At 42.0% G+C, this 14,703-nt stretch overlaps 1 protein-coding gene across 1 annotated transcript; it reads right to left on the reverse strand.

Moving 5' to 3' along the window:
• Positions 1–228: 228 nt before the first annotated feature.
• LOC306976326 (B2 bradykinin receptor-like) lies at positions 229–1,405 on the reverse strand (the record flags this gene model as incomplete). The annotated part of the gene is made up of 1 exon (XM_079574246.1): positions 229–1,405. One exon carries the CDS (start codon positions 1,403–1,405, stop codon positions 368–370), a length of 1,038 nt encoding a protein of 345 aa, XP_079430372.1. The 3' UTR covers positions 229–367.
• Positions 1,406–14,703: the final 13,298 nt, after the last annotated feature.

Here is a 14,703-nt window from a genome sequence, read left to right on the forward strand (position 1 = left end):
AGGAGCCCAACGCATATTAGTGACCGAGCGTAATAATCGTAACAAAAAGGAACAGGTCGTAACCGTTTGTGGCGGTGCGTGGAACCTCTACCCCGAATCATCAAATTCCGATCACAATTGTGATCCTCAACCACGGATATGGATTTGTGGCATTTATGACTTGTCGTTGTGTGTAAACCCAGCATTAAGAGACAACTTACAAGGTCTGAGCAAGTTCCAAAAGTGCCCATATAGTAAAACCTATAGAACTGCATGCACCTGTGGCTGGAAAGTTCACTGAAGACATTGTGATGTGATGTCACAAATCAATTTTAAATTTGTGCAAAATGCAAATCTAATATCCCAATTCTACAAGTCCTGGGGTCTATCATACGACGGTGTTGGCATTGACCTGAAGTTTCCGCGATGACAAAAGACTCGAGCTTGTAGCGGTGCTAGCGAACTGCATGCTGGACTTCCTCCTTGAGCCTCTCAGGACCTCCCACATCTTCATGCGAAAGTTCTTCCCAACGATCACATACAGAACGGGGTTGAGATCGCTGTTGAAGAACCCGAGGTAGGGAAAAATGTGCCCACAGACTTTGACAACCCTGACCAATAAGCAACTTTCCCCTATAAGTTTGAATCTGATCGCAATGTCCACCACTTTTAGCACTCGAAACGGCAGCCAACAGATCAGGAACGCCAGCAGCACTGCCAAAACTAGGACGGTCACTTTACGCTCGGTTTTCTGATCGCTCATGCCTTCCATAGGCCTTTCCCTCAGCACACGGAGGATTCTGACGGTGCAAAAGGAAATAATCAGAAGCGGGATGATAAAAGTAAGTACAGTTTGGACGATGTTGTTGGCCAGGTTCACTTCTGACGAACAGGTCCGGTCACACGTGTACTCATAATGATCGGTTTCATTGTCTGGTTCAAGCTCTACAACATTTCTGCACAGGAGAGTCGGGATGTTGATCAGCAAACCAAAGCACCACACGACCACGCAGCACATCTTGGCGTATTTGCGTCTGTGCAGTTTGAACTGTGACAGTGGGTGTACCAGCGCCAAAAAACGATCCACGCAGCCCAGAATGAGGAAATACACACTGCAGTTGTAGTTGAGTACAATCAGAAGACCCACGATCTTACACATAGGTCCGCCGAAAGTCCAACTGTATTCATTGGATATGTATTTGCCCCAAAAAGGCAAAAACAGGACGAGGAAGAGGTCGGCGGCGGCCATGTTGCTCAGGTAGATCTCAGCGGCGGTGCAGGCTTTCTTGTGGAGGAGGAAGACCAGCAGCACCAGTAGGTTGAGGGGGATGCCCAGTGCGGAGATGGTGTATATGTAGACTGGAACTACTTTGTGGATCCAGTATGGGTTTAAGTAATCCTCCCCGCAGTCCGGAGGAGGCGGCATGGTGGAGTTCTCTGGGGAGCTGGAAGTAAAAAGTAGACGAGTCAAAAATTTCATGTGGCACACAGCCAGCAAAATCACAAACGAACAGTCCTAAAACTTTATAAATGTAAACGTTTTTCCAGCCAGTTCCTGTGTTTTTTACACTCCACCTACCACTCCGTTTTGAGTCGGTGTCTACAAAACCTCCGTTTGGAGGGATGTTTCACCCTCCCCTCAGCATATTACATCATTACTACAAGCACACTATGTTTTATACTGTTTTAGCTTATATATTTGTACATTATCATCATCAGCCTGGGACAGGTATTGACTGCAGTGCATTGTGCGTTCTGAGAAGGTGAGTAGCTGTACGCTATTATCTCTCCAGGACCCAGTAGGCTGGATCCCTGACCCTCCTTACTCTGGACATGGACTGCTGGCCCATCTCCACTCAGGCAGGAGGATAATATCTATCCAGACCCATACCTACATTCAAACTCATGAACAAAAAAATACCTAATAACTGTACCAGACTACGTCCCCTCCTGGAACTGCCACCTTAACGTGGTGGAGGGGTTTGAGCACCCAAATTATCCTGAGAGCTCTGTTGTTGGCGCTTCGTGCCCCTGGTTGGCAAACAGGTCCTAGTTGACGGGTCAGACAAAGAGCGGTTCAGAAGACCCTTATGAGAGACCAACTCGCCCAGTTAGAATCCTGAATACCTGCAGGAGGAGCCATAGGGAGGCTGGTGCAATATGATTTGAGCAGCTCCAATGGCTGACCCCACGGTAACGGAAAAGTGGAAGAAAGTGGATATATGGACGTAATAACCGGTTCCAGCCATTTACACTCCTCTATGTCACTATGTGGTCTGTCCACACTCAGATCTGCTGCTAACACTTAAAGGACCGATATCATGCAAAATCGACTTCTTGGAGCTTTTAACCATGTTGTTATGCTATTTCCTTATCAAAAACAACCCAGAGTGGTTTTGGGCTTCATTTGCGCAGTTCTCAGCAATCCTTCTGAATCCTGCTCTCTGAGCAGCTGCTCCGCCCTCTCCTCAAAAACTACTGACTTATGACACTCTGACGTTTTTTACATCATAGTGTCAAACAGGAAGAGCCCAACGTCTGTAATGTAATGCCTAACCCCGGGATTCTACATCATCTGCCTGTGCGCTCAGCTCCACTCCGCTCCCCCCGACTCCGGCTGCAACATCAATGCCCACTGTCTCCTCTTCAGTCCGCCCCGGTCCTCTCCGCCAGTGCTCCAGCTCCACGAGGAGCACGCACACAAAGCAACAACTTTGAGAAATAAAACTCCCAATAAAATAATAAACAACTATTTATGAGCATGTGAGCTATACCGCGTTTAAGCATGAAGCCTGTGCCCCCCTCATGCGCGGGGGAGAGAGAGGCAGAAAAAAAAGTTACGTGAACGAAAGCAACAGAAGCTTGATCGGGTCGTGTGATTGTTTTTGTGATATCAAACTCCTCAGAGGGAATTATCGTGTTTAAATCTCGAAATTACGACTTTTAAACCTTGAAATTACGACTTTTAAAACTCGAAATTCCGAGTTTAAATCTCGAAATTCTGAGTTTTTGAGATCTGTGATCATAGACGTCGGTACGGCGGGGACAGCGGAACCACTGGTGCAGATGTAAACAAACAGTCATGGAGGATTAGCTTCATCGTGTTGTGAACCGGAGCTACAGCAACTCTGGGACTTTTACAAAGACACACAGAATGTTTATTTTACCTCAACACCCAGGATTAAAAGCAGTGACAAGAAAACGTATAAAAAATGGCTGTATCCACGATAGGAATGTGTTTAGGCCTTGATGATGCAGGGCATTCCCAAAGCTAATGCTACGATCATAGCATTGTGAACTTTGATGAACTTCGGATGATCATGATCATGTGAAAATGGGAAATATGCATGAATAAAGTCAATAAAACCACCGTCTACATAAAGCATCCCTTTAACAACGATCACACACTGAGCCGGGCTGGTTGATTTTGCAGTTTCTTACTCACACTTCATGTACAATTGGCCGTAGCCGATTGCTTAGCACCCGAAGCTAACTAGCTTCTTAGCAGCACTAGCATCCAGCTCCAATAATGGATCTTTTGGAATTAAGTATTATACACTAAAAACGTCAATAAAGCCAGTAACCACATAATGCAGCCTTGAAGATTATCACACACTGGGTCGGGATTGACGCATTGGTGGTTGATTGCAGACTTTTTATCAACAATGACGCCGATTACACATGCTAGCCAGGCTAACCTAGACTAGCCATTGTCCACCGGCATCGCCCTTTTATCAAGCGGGGAGACCATAGACCCCCTATGGTGTCCATAGGACATGGCAGAGGCAAAGAGGCACAAGTTTGCCCCAAACTCACAGTTGTTTTTCAGGCATGATACGATTCCAAGATACGGCTAGGCTGGCCAGATCAAGCTCCACAGTTCAGACGCATCAGACAGGAAAGAGAACGGCAACAACATCCGGATTTTCAAAGTAAAATAGGGCTGACGTCTATGATTACGGATCTTAAAAACTCGTAATTCCGAGTTTAAATCTCGAAATTCCGAGTTTTAAAAGTCGTAATTTCGAGATTTAAACTTGTAATTTCGAGATTTAAACTTGTAATTTCGAGATTTAAACTCGGAATTTCAAGATTTTAACTCGTAGTACGAGTTTAAAAGTTGTAATTTCGAGATTTAAACTCGAAATTTTGTGTTTTAAACACAAAATTATGACTTTAAATCTTGTAATTTCGACTTCCCGTTGGGCTTTTATTTTTTAACATGGCGGAAACGGGCTTCCATAAAATAGTGACATTTTCGTTAAAATAAAGTTCGCTCGGAGGGTATATTGTTGTCGTTCTCTTTCCCGTTTGGATCTGGCCAGAGCTGACGGGCGCAGACGGACCTGAAAATAGAGTTGATCCGTAGGCCCCTCGGAGTGGACGATGTGGAATGTTTCTGAACGTTCAACATAGCAACGCATTTGCTGCGGAGATCGGGGCGGGAAGTGGGAAGGGAGCACTTCCAGGTCAGCGCCGCCCCTGCGGCCAAAACAAACGCACCCACTGAACAAATGTCATGTTTGCACTGCAAGCTGTGAAGAAGGAGCTCTTTCTAACCTACTCTGGACACGCCTGTTCTTTTTTCTTACTTAACGATAATGTCACAGAGAAAAAAAAAACGTAGCGTTTGGCTACGAGGACTTTATTCAACCTGCCAAAGAAGAGGCCACTCGTCAGGAGTTGTTTTTTCACTCCGGTATTCAATGACTATCACCAAAATAGTGCTTTTCTGTGGCTGTCTCTGATGGATGCTTGGTGAATCTTGGCCAGAATCAGAGTGGATTAACTTTTCTAACCAACGAGAGTCCCATAATGCAAACAGCTGATGAAGCGGCCAGGACAGAGCGGTAGGTCAATCAAAACGCGTGTTAGCTTGTGTGTTAGCCACTTATGAAGCTGTGTTGCAGATGTCAACTCCTTATAACTGCATTGTGAAGTAACTTCACTTTTTGCTGTGGTATTTTTATTTCTACTAACGTAAAGCGGAGAGAGGGGGCGGGGTTAACTGAATCGAAGCGTTTTGTCTTCCGGGTTTGAAAAATACCTCCAGAAAATACTTATATTTATCACTCCATAGTGGTAGTGGTACAATATATCATGTTGTTCTGTGTTAAAGGGGCTAGATGAGAGTTAGCCATTTTATACTCACTACTGCCACCTCAGGTCATACGTGTAACTGCACCTTCTATATTAAGCTCGTGCATGACGGCACTTCGGACCCGAATTAACACCTTTTTGAGCGACAGTGCAGGATTTTAGCAGCAGTTGTGGTGAACTGGTCTGAGCTCATTCTACACATTAGGACATTGTTGGAACATGTTAGGGGAGGAAAATACATAATTTTCAAACTTCGTATAGTCCCTTTAAACTGTCATTTTACCATATTTTATTTTAATCTACTATTAAACAAAAAAAAAAAAACGTTTGTATTATATCATTTATATCTACCAAGTTTTATGTGAAATGTTTCATGTTGCACGATTGATCAAAGACAATTCCTAGTTAGTGAAGCTGTTCACTGACAATGGCAATAAAACCAGTTGTGATTCTGATTCCGAAACACCCATGCACACACATTATACTTTTCACTTTCTAGTAGGGCTGGGCGATATATCGATATTTAGGATATATTGATTTTTTTTTTTTTACGAGATATGGAATTAGACCATATCGTGTATATCGATATAGTTCACATTTGCGCTGTAAAACTTGCTTCAGGCAAGCCGCTGATCAGAGCTCTCTGCACTGCTCCCAGTGCCCCAGCCCTGCCCCTGCCCCCCCATGCACAGAGGGAGGAGGGGCAGACACAGACACTCCGGCACGATTCAACAAACATGGAGAAAGCAACAACATCTGAGGAGCGTGCGGAGGAGAGCTCCTTGGTGGGTAAAAGGAAAAACAATGGCTCAATGATTTGGAGATGGTTCGGACACAAATTATCAGATGAGCAACAAAACCACGCTATATGTAGGGAGTGCCATAAGCACATTGCAGCCAGTGGTGGAAGCACTACGAATCTTTTTCACCACTTAAGAACATGGCACAAACTGCAATATGAAGAGTGTGTGAAACTACGCGCCACAGAAGCCAAACACGCAAGAAGCTATTCCCAACCCAACAAATCTCCAGCCCCAAAACAAAGCTCACTTCAAGCTTCATTTTCCCGCAGTGTGCCGTACGAGAAGAAAAGCGACAGGTGGTGTGCACTAACAAAAGCGGTTTCCTTTCACATTGATAAAGGCACGGCCCCTGTTGCAATAGTGGAACAGGTCGGATTCAAAAAGCTAATAAAAACGATGGACCCGAGATATGAGCTTTCCAGTCGCAACTATTATGCACGAGAAGTACTGCCGCAATGTGTAGTGAAGTCAGACAGAGCCTTGCAGACCGGCTCACTAACATTACCCATTTTGCGTTGACCAGTGATTTGTGGTCAAGCAGGACGTGTGAGCCTTCCATGAGCGTGACTGTTCACTTCATGCAAGACTGGGACATGAAAACAGCGTGTCTCCAAACAAGCTATTTTCCCGAGGATCACACAGGTGAACACATAGCTGAGGCCCTACAGGACACAATTGCAAGTTGGAAAGTTGAAGAAAAGCACCTGGTTGCAATAACAACCAAGAACAAGAAGCAGAGGATGCAGTGCTTCAGTCACAGGCTACACTTGGCTATTGGTGAGTGCAATGGGGTATTTTCCCTTTAACAAAACTGTATTAAATGTTTTCCTCATTTATGTTTTCCTCAAGCTTTTCCTCATTTTCCTTTGTGTGTCTGTCTGCACTCTGCGCATTCTGTTAAAGCTGCTGTCTTGTTTATTATTAAATTAATAATACAATTGGACTACAGGTAGATTTCAGAACTATATTTATTCGATTATTGGATGAAAAATAGTGATGCAATGATGTGTTTATCACTTAAATGTTACAGCTGGTAAAGATGAGGTAATATGACTTTAAAATGCTGGTTAGCGTGTTTATATCAGCAATGTAACATATATATTATTTAAGTTTTCTCTGGATTGAAAGAGCAAACTGTAAAATAACTAGAAACTAATGTTGACACGTAGGCCTAAACATTGTGGAGTTTTTAGTATAGAATTCAGAAAATAACTGAATATAGGAAGACTATATATATAGAAGACTGGTGCTGCTTAAAAAAAACAAAACTGGCACTGGCCAAAGTCCTGTCTGGTGACAAAAAGACCAGGCACCTTGTCCTTACCTGGCAGGACTTGGAGGTCCTAGAAGCAGTCCAAAAGGTCCTGAAACCTCTCCAGGACTTTACCAATGCGTTGTCAGGTGAGGAATACGTCACTCTGTCATGTGTGAAACCTGTGCTGCACCTTTTTAATGAAAGTCTCCTGGCATGTGAAGAGGGTGACAGTGAACTTTGCAAATCAATGAAGACCACCATTGTTAAGTACCTCAACAGCAAGTATTCTGACCCAGCCACTACTGACCTATTGGAGATTGCTTCATTTATGGATCCGTGGTTCAAGGCCACCTACATCTGAAGTGAAAAAGTGGATGCATTGAAGTAGAGAGCTGTCTTGGAGATGGAGACACTACTGGCTGATCAGAGCAGCTGTCAGACGCCTGACCTACAAGAAGTGCCCACTGAGCCTGAGCCTGCAGATCGAGAAGCAGCAGTAGCACCAAAAGGTAAGAAGACAGTGGCAAGCTTCTTCAAGCAGCGCACAGCCACCACCACCTCCATAAAACTAACTATTTTGGTAACTCGTATTTGGCTTTGACTTTGACTTGATTGATTGAATATTTTATTTCGAGCTACACAAAACAGACACAAAAGCGAGAAAAACTATAATAATAATAATTACCAAAAAAACAGCATTCTAGCTCGAAAAGGAGTGGGAAGAAGACAAGCTTATTAACTCCCACCCCCTATTCACTTCAATAATAATGTGGTTGCAATAATAACATATGGTTACATATTTACAGCAAATGCAACAATGCATTACATTAAGTCAACAATCACAGTATGTTACACTTTATAACAAGTGTATAACTTTTTTTTTCCTTATGCCTTATTTATTACCATGTTAGTATTACTGTTTTTCATCATCATCATCATCATCATCATCATCATCATCATCATCATCACCATCATCATCATCATCATCATCACCACCATCATCATCATCATCATCATCATCATCATCATCATCACCACCATTATCATCATCATCATCATCACCATCATCACAACCCATGTAGCATTACTTGTGTCAATGTGCATGAATAATACATAACATACTCTGCATTTATTCATGAAAGATATTGTATTGACTGATTGGTGGTCATGATAACAATATTGATCTTAATGATGTGCACTTAAAAGGAATCGAGGTTCTGTTGTCTTTCTTCTTTTGTTTTCTCTTATGTTTTTTTTTTCCTGTGCTGGACCTGCTGCCAGAGGGGGGCAGCCCCCAAGCAACTGGACCATCATGTGTTAAGTGTCCTATGCTGTGCATTAAAAGAGACAAGATTTCGGAGTCTGCTGCCAGACGATGCTCTCCTCGAGCAGCCGGCCCCGCTTGCCTGCCCTGTACTACGAGTTATGCTGAATGTGGAAACACACGGTTATGTACATGTTATCGCTTCTGAGAATTTACTTCCTTGTTTATTACCATCAGCACCAATACCAATACCACTGACTGAATCGATTTTGTTTGATTCAAGAATAAGATAGACATTTCATTTCATTTTGCGGAAAAAATATCGGGATATATATCGTATATCAATATTCAACCTAAATATATCGGGATATGACTTTTGGTCCACATCGCCCAGCCCTACTTTCTAGCCTTTATAGAAGCGTAGTGGAGCGGACAGTATTATATTGATCTTTCAAACGTAGTGGAGTGAAAATAAGTTTACAACCAAATATACTTAAATACAGTACAACGGGAGTAAATTTACTTTGTTACAGACCACTTCAGTGTGAGACTGTGACGTCTCTCTCTCTCTCTGCTACACACAAAATTACAAACACATTTGATAGTTCAAGACCTCCATGTTCTCTCTCTCTGCCAAATGCGTGTTATTTCTAAACTAGAGCTAAAGAACTAAACCAGGTCAGAATCAGCTCTGAATCAGGACTAATCATTCAAATTGGTTGCATCTCTTTCTCAGATATAATTGGAACTTTTAAGGAAGAAGCCAAAAGGTTGCAGACCCCAGCACTAAAACCAATAATACATCAGCCTGTAGCGTCTTCCTTCCTTCTCCCAATCGTTAAAAGCTACTCTCAGACGTGAACATACCTCATGTTCGCTTCCATGTCCATGTTGTTCTGCTGAAGCTCGTGCGTCTCTGCCTTCCTGTGCGCCTGTTTTCCTCCTTTTATGCTCTGATCCAGTTGGAATCGTCACAGAGTTCCCTGGAAGCAGTCTGCTTTTCCACACCCCATCATACCTCTGAGCTCTGCTCCTACTCGCTCACTAATGCTCAGCTCTTTGTGTTTCAGTCACTACGGGGTTGGAAATGGCATATTGGCAATTTGTCTTGTGCAACTTCCAGTTTTACTTCCCTAAAAGGGCCATTATCAAATTACTGTCCCATTTCCTACCCTGGAAAATCATAATATTTGAGAGGGAAATCAACTATGCATTTGAACCAGAAAAACTGAGCACCTTATTACAAGATGTCGATCATTTCAGATCATATCTTTGGGGTTTTTAAAGTTTTATCCAACTTTGAATGTCTGGTGTAAGTTGGAAACCCCATGTGTTCGAGACCATTTCCACACTTAAGTGCAGCAAAAATGAAAGTTTGCAGTTTAGTTCCAAACAAACAAAGGATGGACTTCAATAATTTGCAAATGTCAAATGAAAATACTAAATATGACATAAAATCATTAAGAAAAAATATCTGTTCCTAAATTTTGTGTAATTGGTTTCATCGTCATCACTTCTGTCTTTGTCATGTTAAAAAGATGTGAGGAACTGTTTCCTACATTAAAGCAGTACTAAGTAACTCTTCCCCCTAGAGGCCATAAGCGCAACTGCAGGTGTCGTAGCAAGTTACGATTTTTTAATTTATTAATTGTCTTGGAGAGTAAATACTACGCTGACAGGAAAGGAGAAGGGAGAGAGGGTTACTGTGCATCCAATTATACAATGGAAATATTTTTTTTCACTCAAACTTGGCTGTAAATACTGTTTAAAGTGACGTTAGCCCGCAGTTAGCTTTGCCCGTTAGCATGTTAGCTTCTTCTTCGTGATTACATTAGTGTGTATTGCTTTCTCCGCACCGGGGGCAGTCAAGTTGCAAACATGGTTTTCTGGTCAGAGACACCAGGGGGAGATGAAAGACCCTCCAATCATCCCATAAACACTTGTATTACCCCCACAGGGACTACGGGAAGGATTTATTAAGGTAAATAAGTTACTTAGTACTGCTTTAAAATCCTCTGTCTGGAAAATATAAAAAAGGAAGTCATTTCAGTACTGAGCGTGAAACACCCATCACTTTTTACTGTGGGTCATTTTGACATGTCTTTGGTGTTACAGCCGTTTGCATCAGTAGAGTTTCTTTTTCAATATTTATTTATTTATTTTTTAAAAATTTAAAAAAATTTTTTTAAAAAAGGCAAAATTCAGCATTACAATAAAAGTACAGAGTCAAATATACCTTAATCAACTTTCATATACGAGTATGTCAAAATGCCTTGAGAAAAACAAATAACAATACTTCTGAAAGTATTTTCAAAAAAATATTAAAAGAAAGACACATAGAAAAACAGAAAAAAAAAGCACAGTAAAACAAAGACTCACAAAGGGTTTACAGAATAATGTCACAATATGTGAATGTCCACATAAACCTCCATTGTCCATATGAATGTCAATATTAAGGAATCAACTACAGTTTCAAATAGCTCAATATTGGTCCCCATACAGCCCGAAATGTCTGAGAATTTCCTGAGATCTCGTATCTCAGCTTTTCGATGTGTAATATCCTAATAAATTCCCTGAGCCAGACGTCAAACTGTGGCGGTAACCATGCCATAGGAAATTATTGTAGTTGAATTATGACCCAAGTTTTCTAGAGTGTTGGAATGTCCGAGCAAAGCACTATTTAACTTCACCTTCAAAAATAATGTAATCTATGCAATACTTTGAATTGTATCAACTGAAGTCTGGCATTGACAGAACAGTGATGAATAGCATTTAATGATAACTTCCACAGGTCATCCTCAATTGAAATATTCAGATCCTCTTCCCACCTTTGTTTGATCTTAATTGCAGGTTGAGCAATTTTTTGTAAAAAGAATTTAACCAACGATGAGACCAAACCTTTAGCATCTGGAGGACCTAATAAGAACTTAAAGCAGTACTAAGTAACGTGTTTACCTTAATAAATCCTTTCCGTAGTCCATGTGGGGGTAATACAAGTGTTATTGGGATGATTGGGGGGTCTTTCATCTCCCCCTGGTGTCTCTGGCTAGAAAACCATGCTTGCAACTTGACTGCCACCGGACCGGAGCCACCAATGCACACTAGTAGAATCACGAAGAAGAAGCTAACATGCTAATGGGCAAAGCTAACTGCGGGCTAACGTAACTTTAAACAGTATTTACAGCCAAGTTTGAGTGAAAAAAAACATTTCCATTGTATAATTGGATGTACAATATCCCTCTCTCCCTTCGCCTTTCCTGTCAGCGTAGTATTTACTCTCACAGACAATAAGTTAAAAAAATCGCAACTCGCTACGACACCTGCAGTTGCGCGTATGGCTTCTAGGGGCAAGAGTTAGTTAGTACTGCTTTAATTAAATGGTTGTCATTAGGTAGAGAATCAAATGAGGGAAAGTTTTGTCTTATATAATTCCTCAACTGCAAAAAAAATGAAAAAAAAAATAGTATTGGTGTACAGCTGTACAACCATCAGCTGTATAACCATCAGCTGTACAACCATCAGCTGTACACCAAACTTAAGCCCATGACAACGGGCATCAAGCGATCAGAGCTCTGTCAGTGCGGCGACACACACTTCCCCGATGTTACGCCGTCGTCATTTCTCTCTGGTGGTGAAATACAGTGAGGCTGATGAGCGAGACCAAGGAGAAATGAGAAAGGGGTGCCTGGCTGATTTAAAGTTGATCCACTTTGCCTTGTCAGAATAGGAACCTAAACGTCCTGTCATCGCTCAAAAAGAGGAATGGAAGCGAAACTCGGCCACACCCTGCCCCAGAATTTGAGTGGGACCGCTCTGAGGGAGACATCTGCTTCAGGCGGTCCCGGAGCGACTGTTTAGATCAACCAACCAATTGTATCCAGCCCTTGACTCTCTTTCCATAATTGATACCATATCTTCGGCATTTTCCACAACAAATAGTGTAGCGCTGTATCAGAGACAACGTGACCATCTCCTGCCAGAGTGGATATATTTTTCATATGATTTTTTTCAATCAAAAGTGACAGTATAATACAGTATAATGATATCTGCCCATTTGTTAACTTTTCAGTCACTTTACATCACTCTGTTATTGTTTTTTGTTGTTGTTGTTTTTTACAATATTTATAATTATAATCAAGCAAATTCCAGTTGGAATTTAGTCTCATTCATCCAGGGAGGATGAATGGCATGCATCAGTCCCCCTCCTCTATAGGTGGCGTTTACGATCTAGAATGTGATGATGTCATAATGTCAGATGGAGGGCAGGGGCCAATACAAATCTATGGGAGAAATACAGTTTTTGTAAGAAATCTCCAAAACAAAACAAAGGTTGTACGTCATCAGTATTTGGTAGTGAGTGGATTCACAAACCTGCCACATTATTTTTATGGCTGAAAGTCCTTTCTACTGGACAACATCACGCTCATGTTTTTGAATATTGTCTCCGCTTTTGGACGCTTTTATGAGGAAATAACTGACCATAATTGTATATATGCTGACAGAAAAGACGATGAACTTTGAGACAGTTTTTGTTTCATGTGGATTCTCCCAGTAATGACTGAGATATTAACCAAAAAACTAAGACAAAAAAATATGTAGTTCACCAATTACCATAGTTACCGTCATAGAATTTTCAGTTGTCAATTTTCAGTCGGGACAAAGGAGGAGGTATCCGGGCAAGACTCAAAGCTAAACCACACATCCCTTCTATTGTTCTCCCTAATGGACATTCACTGGAGAATAAAACAGATTAACTGCTTAGCTCTTAAGATGGTGAAAGACTTGTGGAGCGGAGGGAGCTGCGCAGGAGGAAGGAGAAGGAGGAGGAGCTCACTAGTGCAGGACACCACGCTCTGAGACGGGGACAAACCCAGGAGGCGCAGCACCGTTTCAGAGGAGACTGAAGGCAACCATCCAGGTTTCCTCCGGGTACTACGGTTTCCCCGACCTCAAACGTGCTGCTCAGGTTGGCCCGCAGTCGCAGTGGCTCAGGACTAACACCTGAACACTATTTCGTCACCCGCATCTCAAACTGCCGTGTTGTTTCACTGATTAATCAACGCGTTGTTACTGGGACAGGCTCTCTGACAGCGCTCACTCACTCTCCGACCTGCTTTGCCACATATTACACCAAAACGGAGCAGTCTGCTGAAGTGGAGAGACCTACCGCCTTCCCCCCGTCACTTCCAAGGTGTGAGCACTTCTCCGCTCGTGTCCCCCTCGGGGCTGCAGCATCGGCCACACACTCATTTAAACTCTCTTCATATTGTGTCTAGTGGAGTATCAGGGCAGTGGTTGAATGGTGAATAGATGAGCGTAAAGCCAGTCTACCTTGTCTTTTTGTCTCACAAAGGAGTTGAATCCACACGGTTCTCATGAGCACAGATACTGACAGTAACTCTGGTTCTCTGAATGTGCACAGTCTAAAAGGAATTGGACTACTCACTGGCTAATTCTTAGTGGTCAGATAGAAATAACCGTCAGGTGCAGGTTTCAGTTAGTAATCCCATAGTGGTCACCAGAATAAAACAATATTCATATTTTGGTATTTTATTTTGATGTATATCTCTGCACTGATGACAGTTGCTGTGTTAAATATTCAAACAATAAATACATTAAATAATTAATGACAGAAAAACAAGCAGGAACATGAAGCCTCCATTATGTAACATTAATCAGATGTCATCCTGGAGCTGCTAGTTGAAACAATGCCACAGGTGACAACACAAGGGCGTTGGCAGGACTCCAAGCTCCTAATTAAGAGCTGCACTTGAGTGTAAACGAAACAGGATAGGAGTGCACTGGCCTTTTGCCATTCAATTCAAATACTGATGGATATGAACACACACAAGCAGAGGAAACATAGCATGGGTCCTCATGTATACGCACACAATGTTTTATGTTGAAGGTCCCAACTTAGGTTTCAATAGCTAACAGGACCAGAACAAGTTTGGAGTGTGGAAGATGGACTTATTATACAAAACATGCACCAAAACAAAACACTTGTCCAATATACAGAATAACATGTTTAAAAACGTTGTTATAAACCCTTTAACATCTGCAGCCACAAGTCAGTAAAACACTGACATTTTCCGAACTTTATTCAAACTCCTTATTGTATGTCCTTATTGATTGTGAATCCAGAAATTCAAATTGGTCACAAACTGGAAGAGGGTTTCTGAATTCCAATCGCTCCTGCTCTAAATTCCGTGAGTCAGTGACGGTGCAAAAAAAAATCAAGGACACGGGAAACTAAAACAACATATTATGCTGGGTTTACACATAGAAACGATGTGTTACGA

This window comes from Gobius niger (genome assembly GCF_951799975.1).
Source record: "Gobius niger genome assembly, chromosome: 16".
NCBI classification, from domain to species: Eukaryota; Metazoa; Chordata; class Actinopteri; order Gobiiformes; family Gobiidae; genus Gobius; species Gobius niger.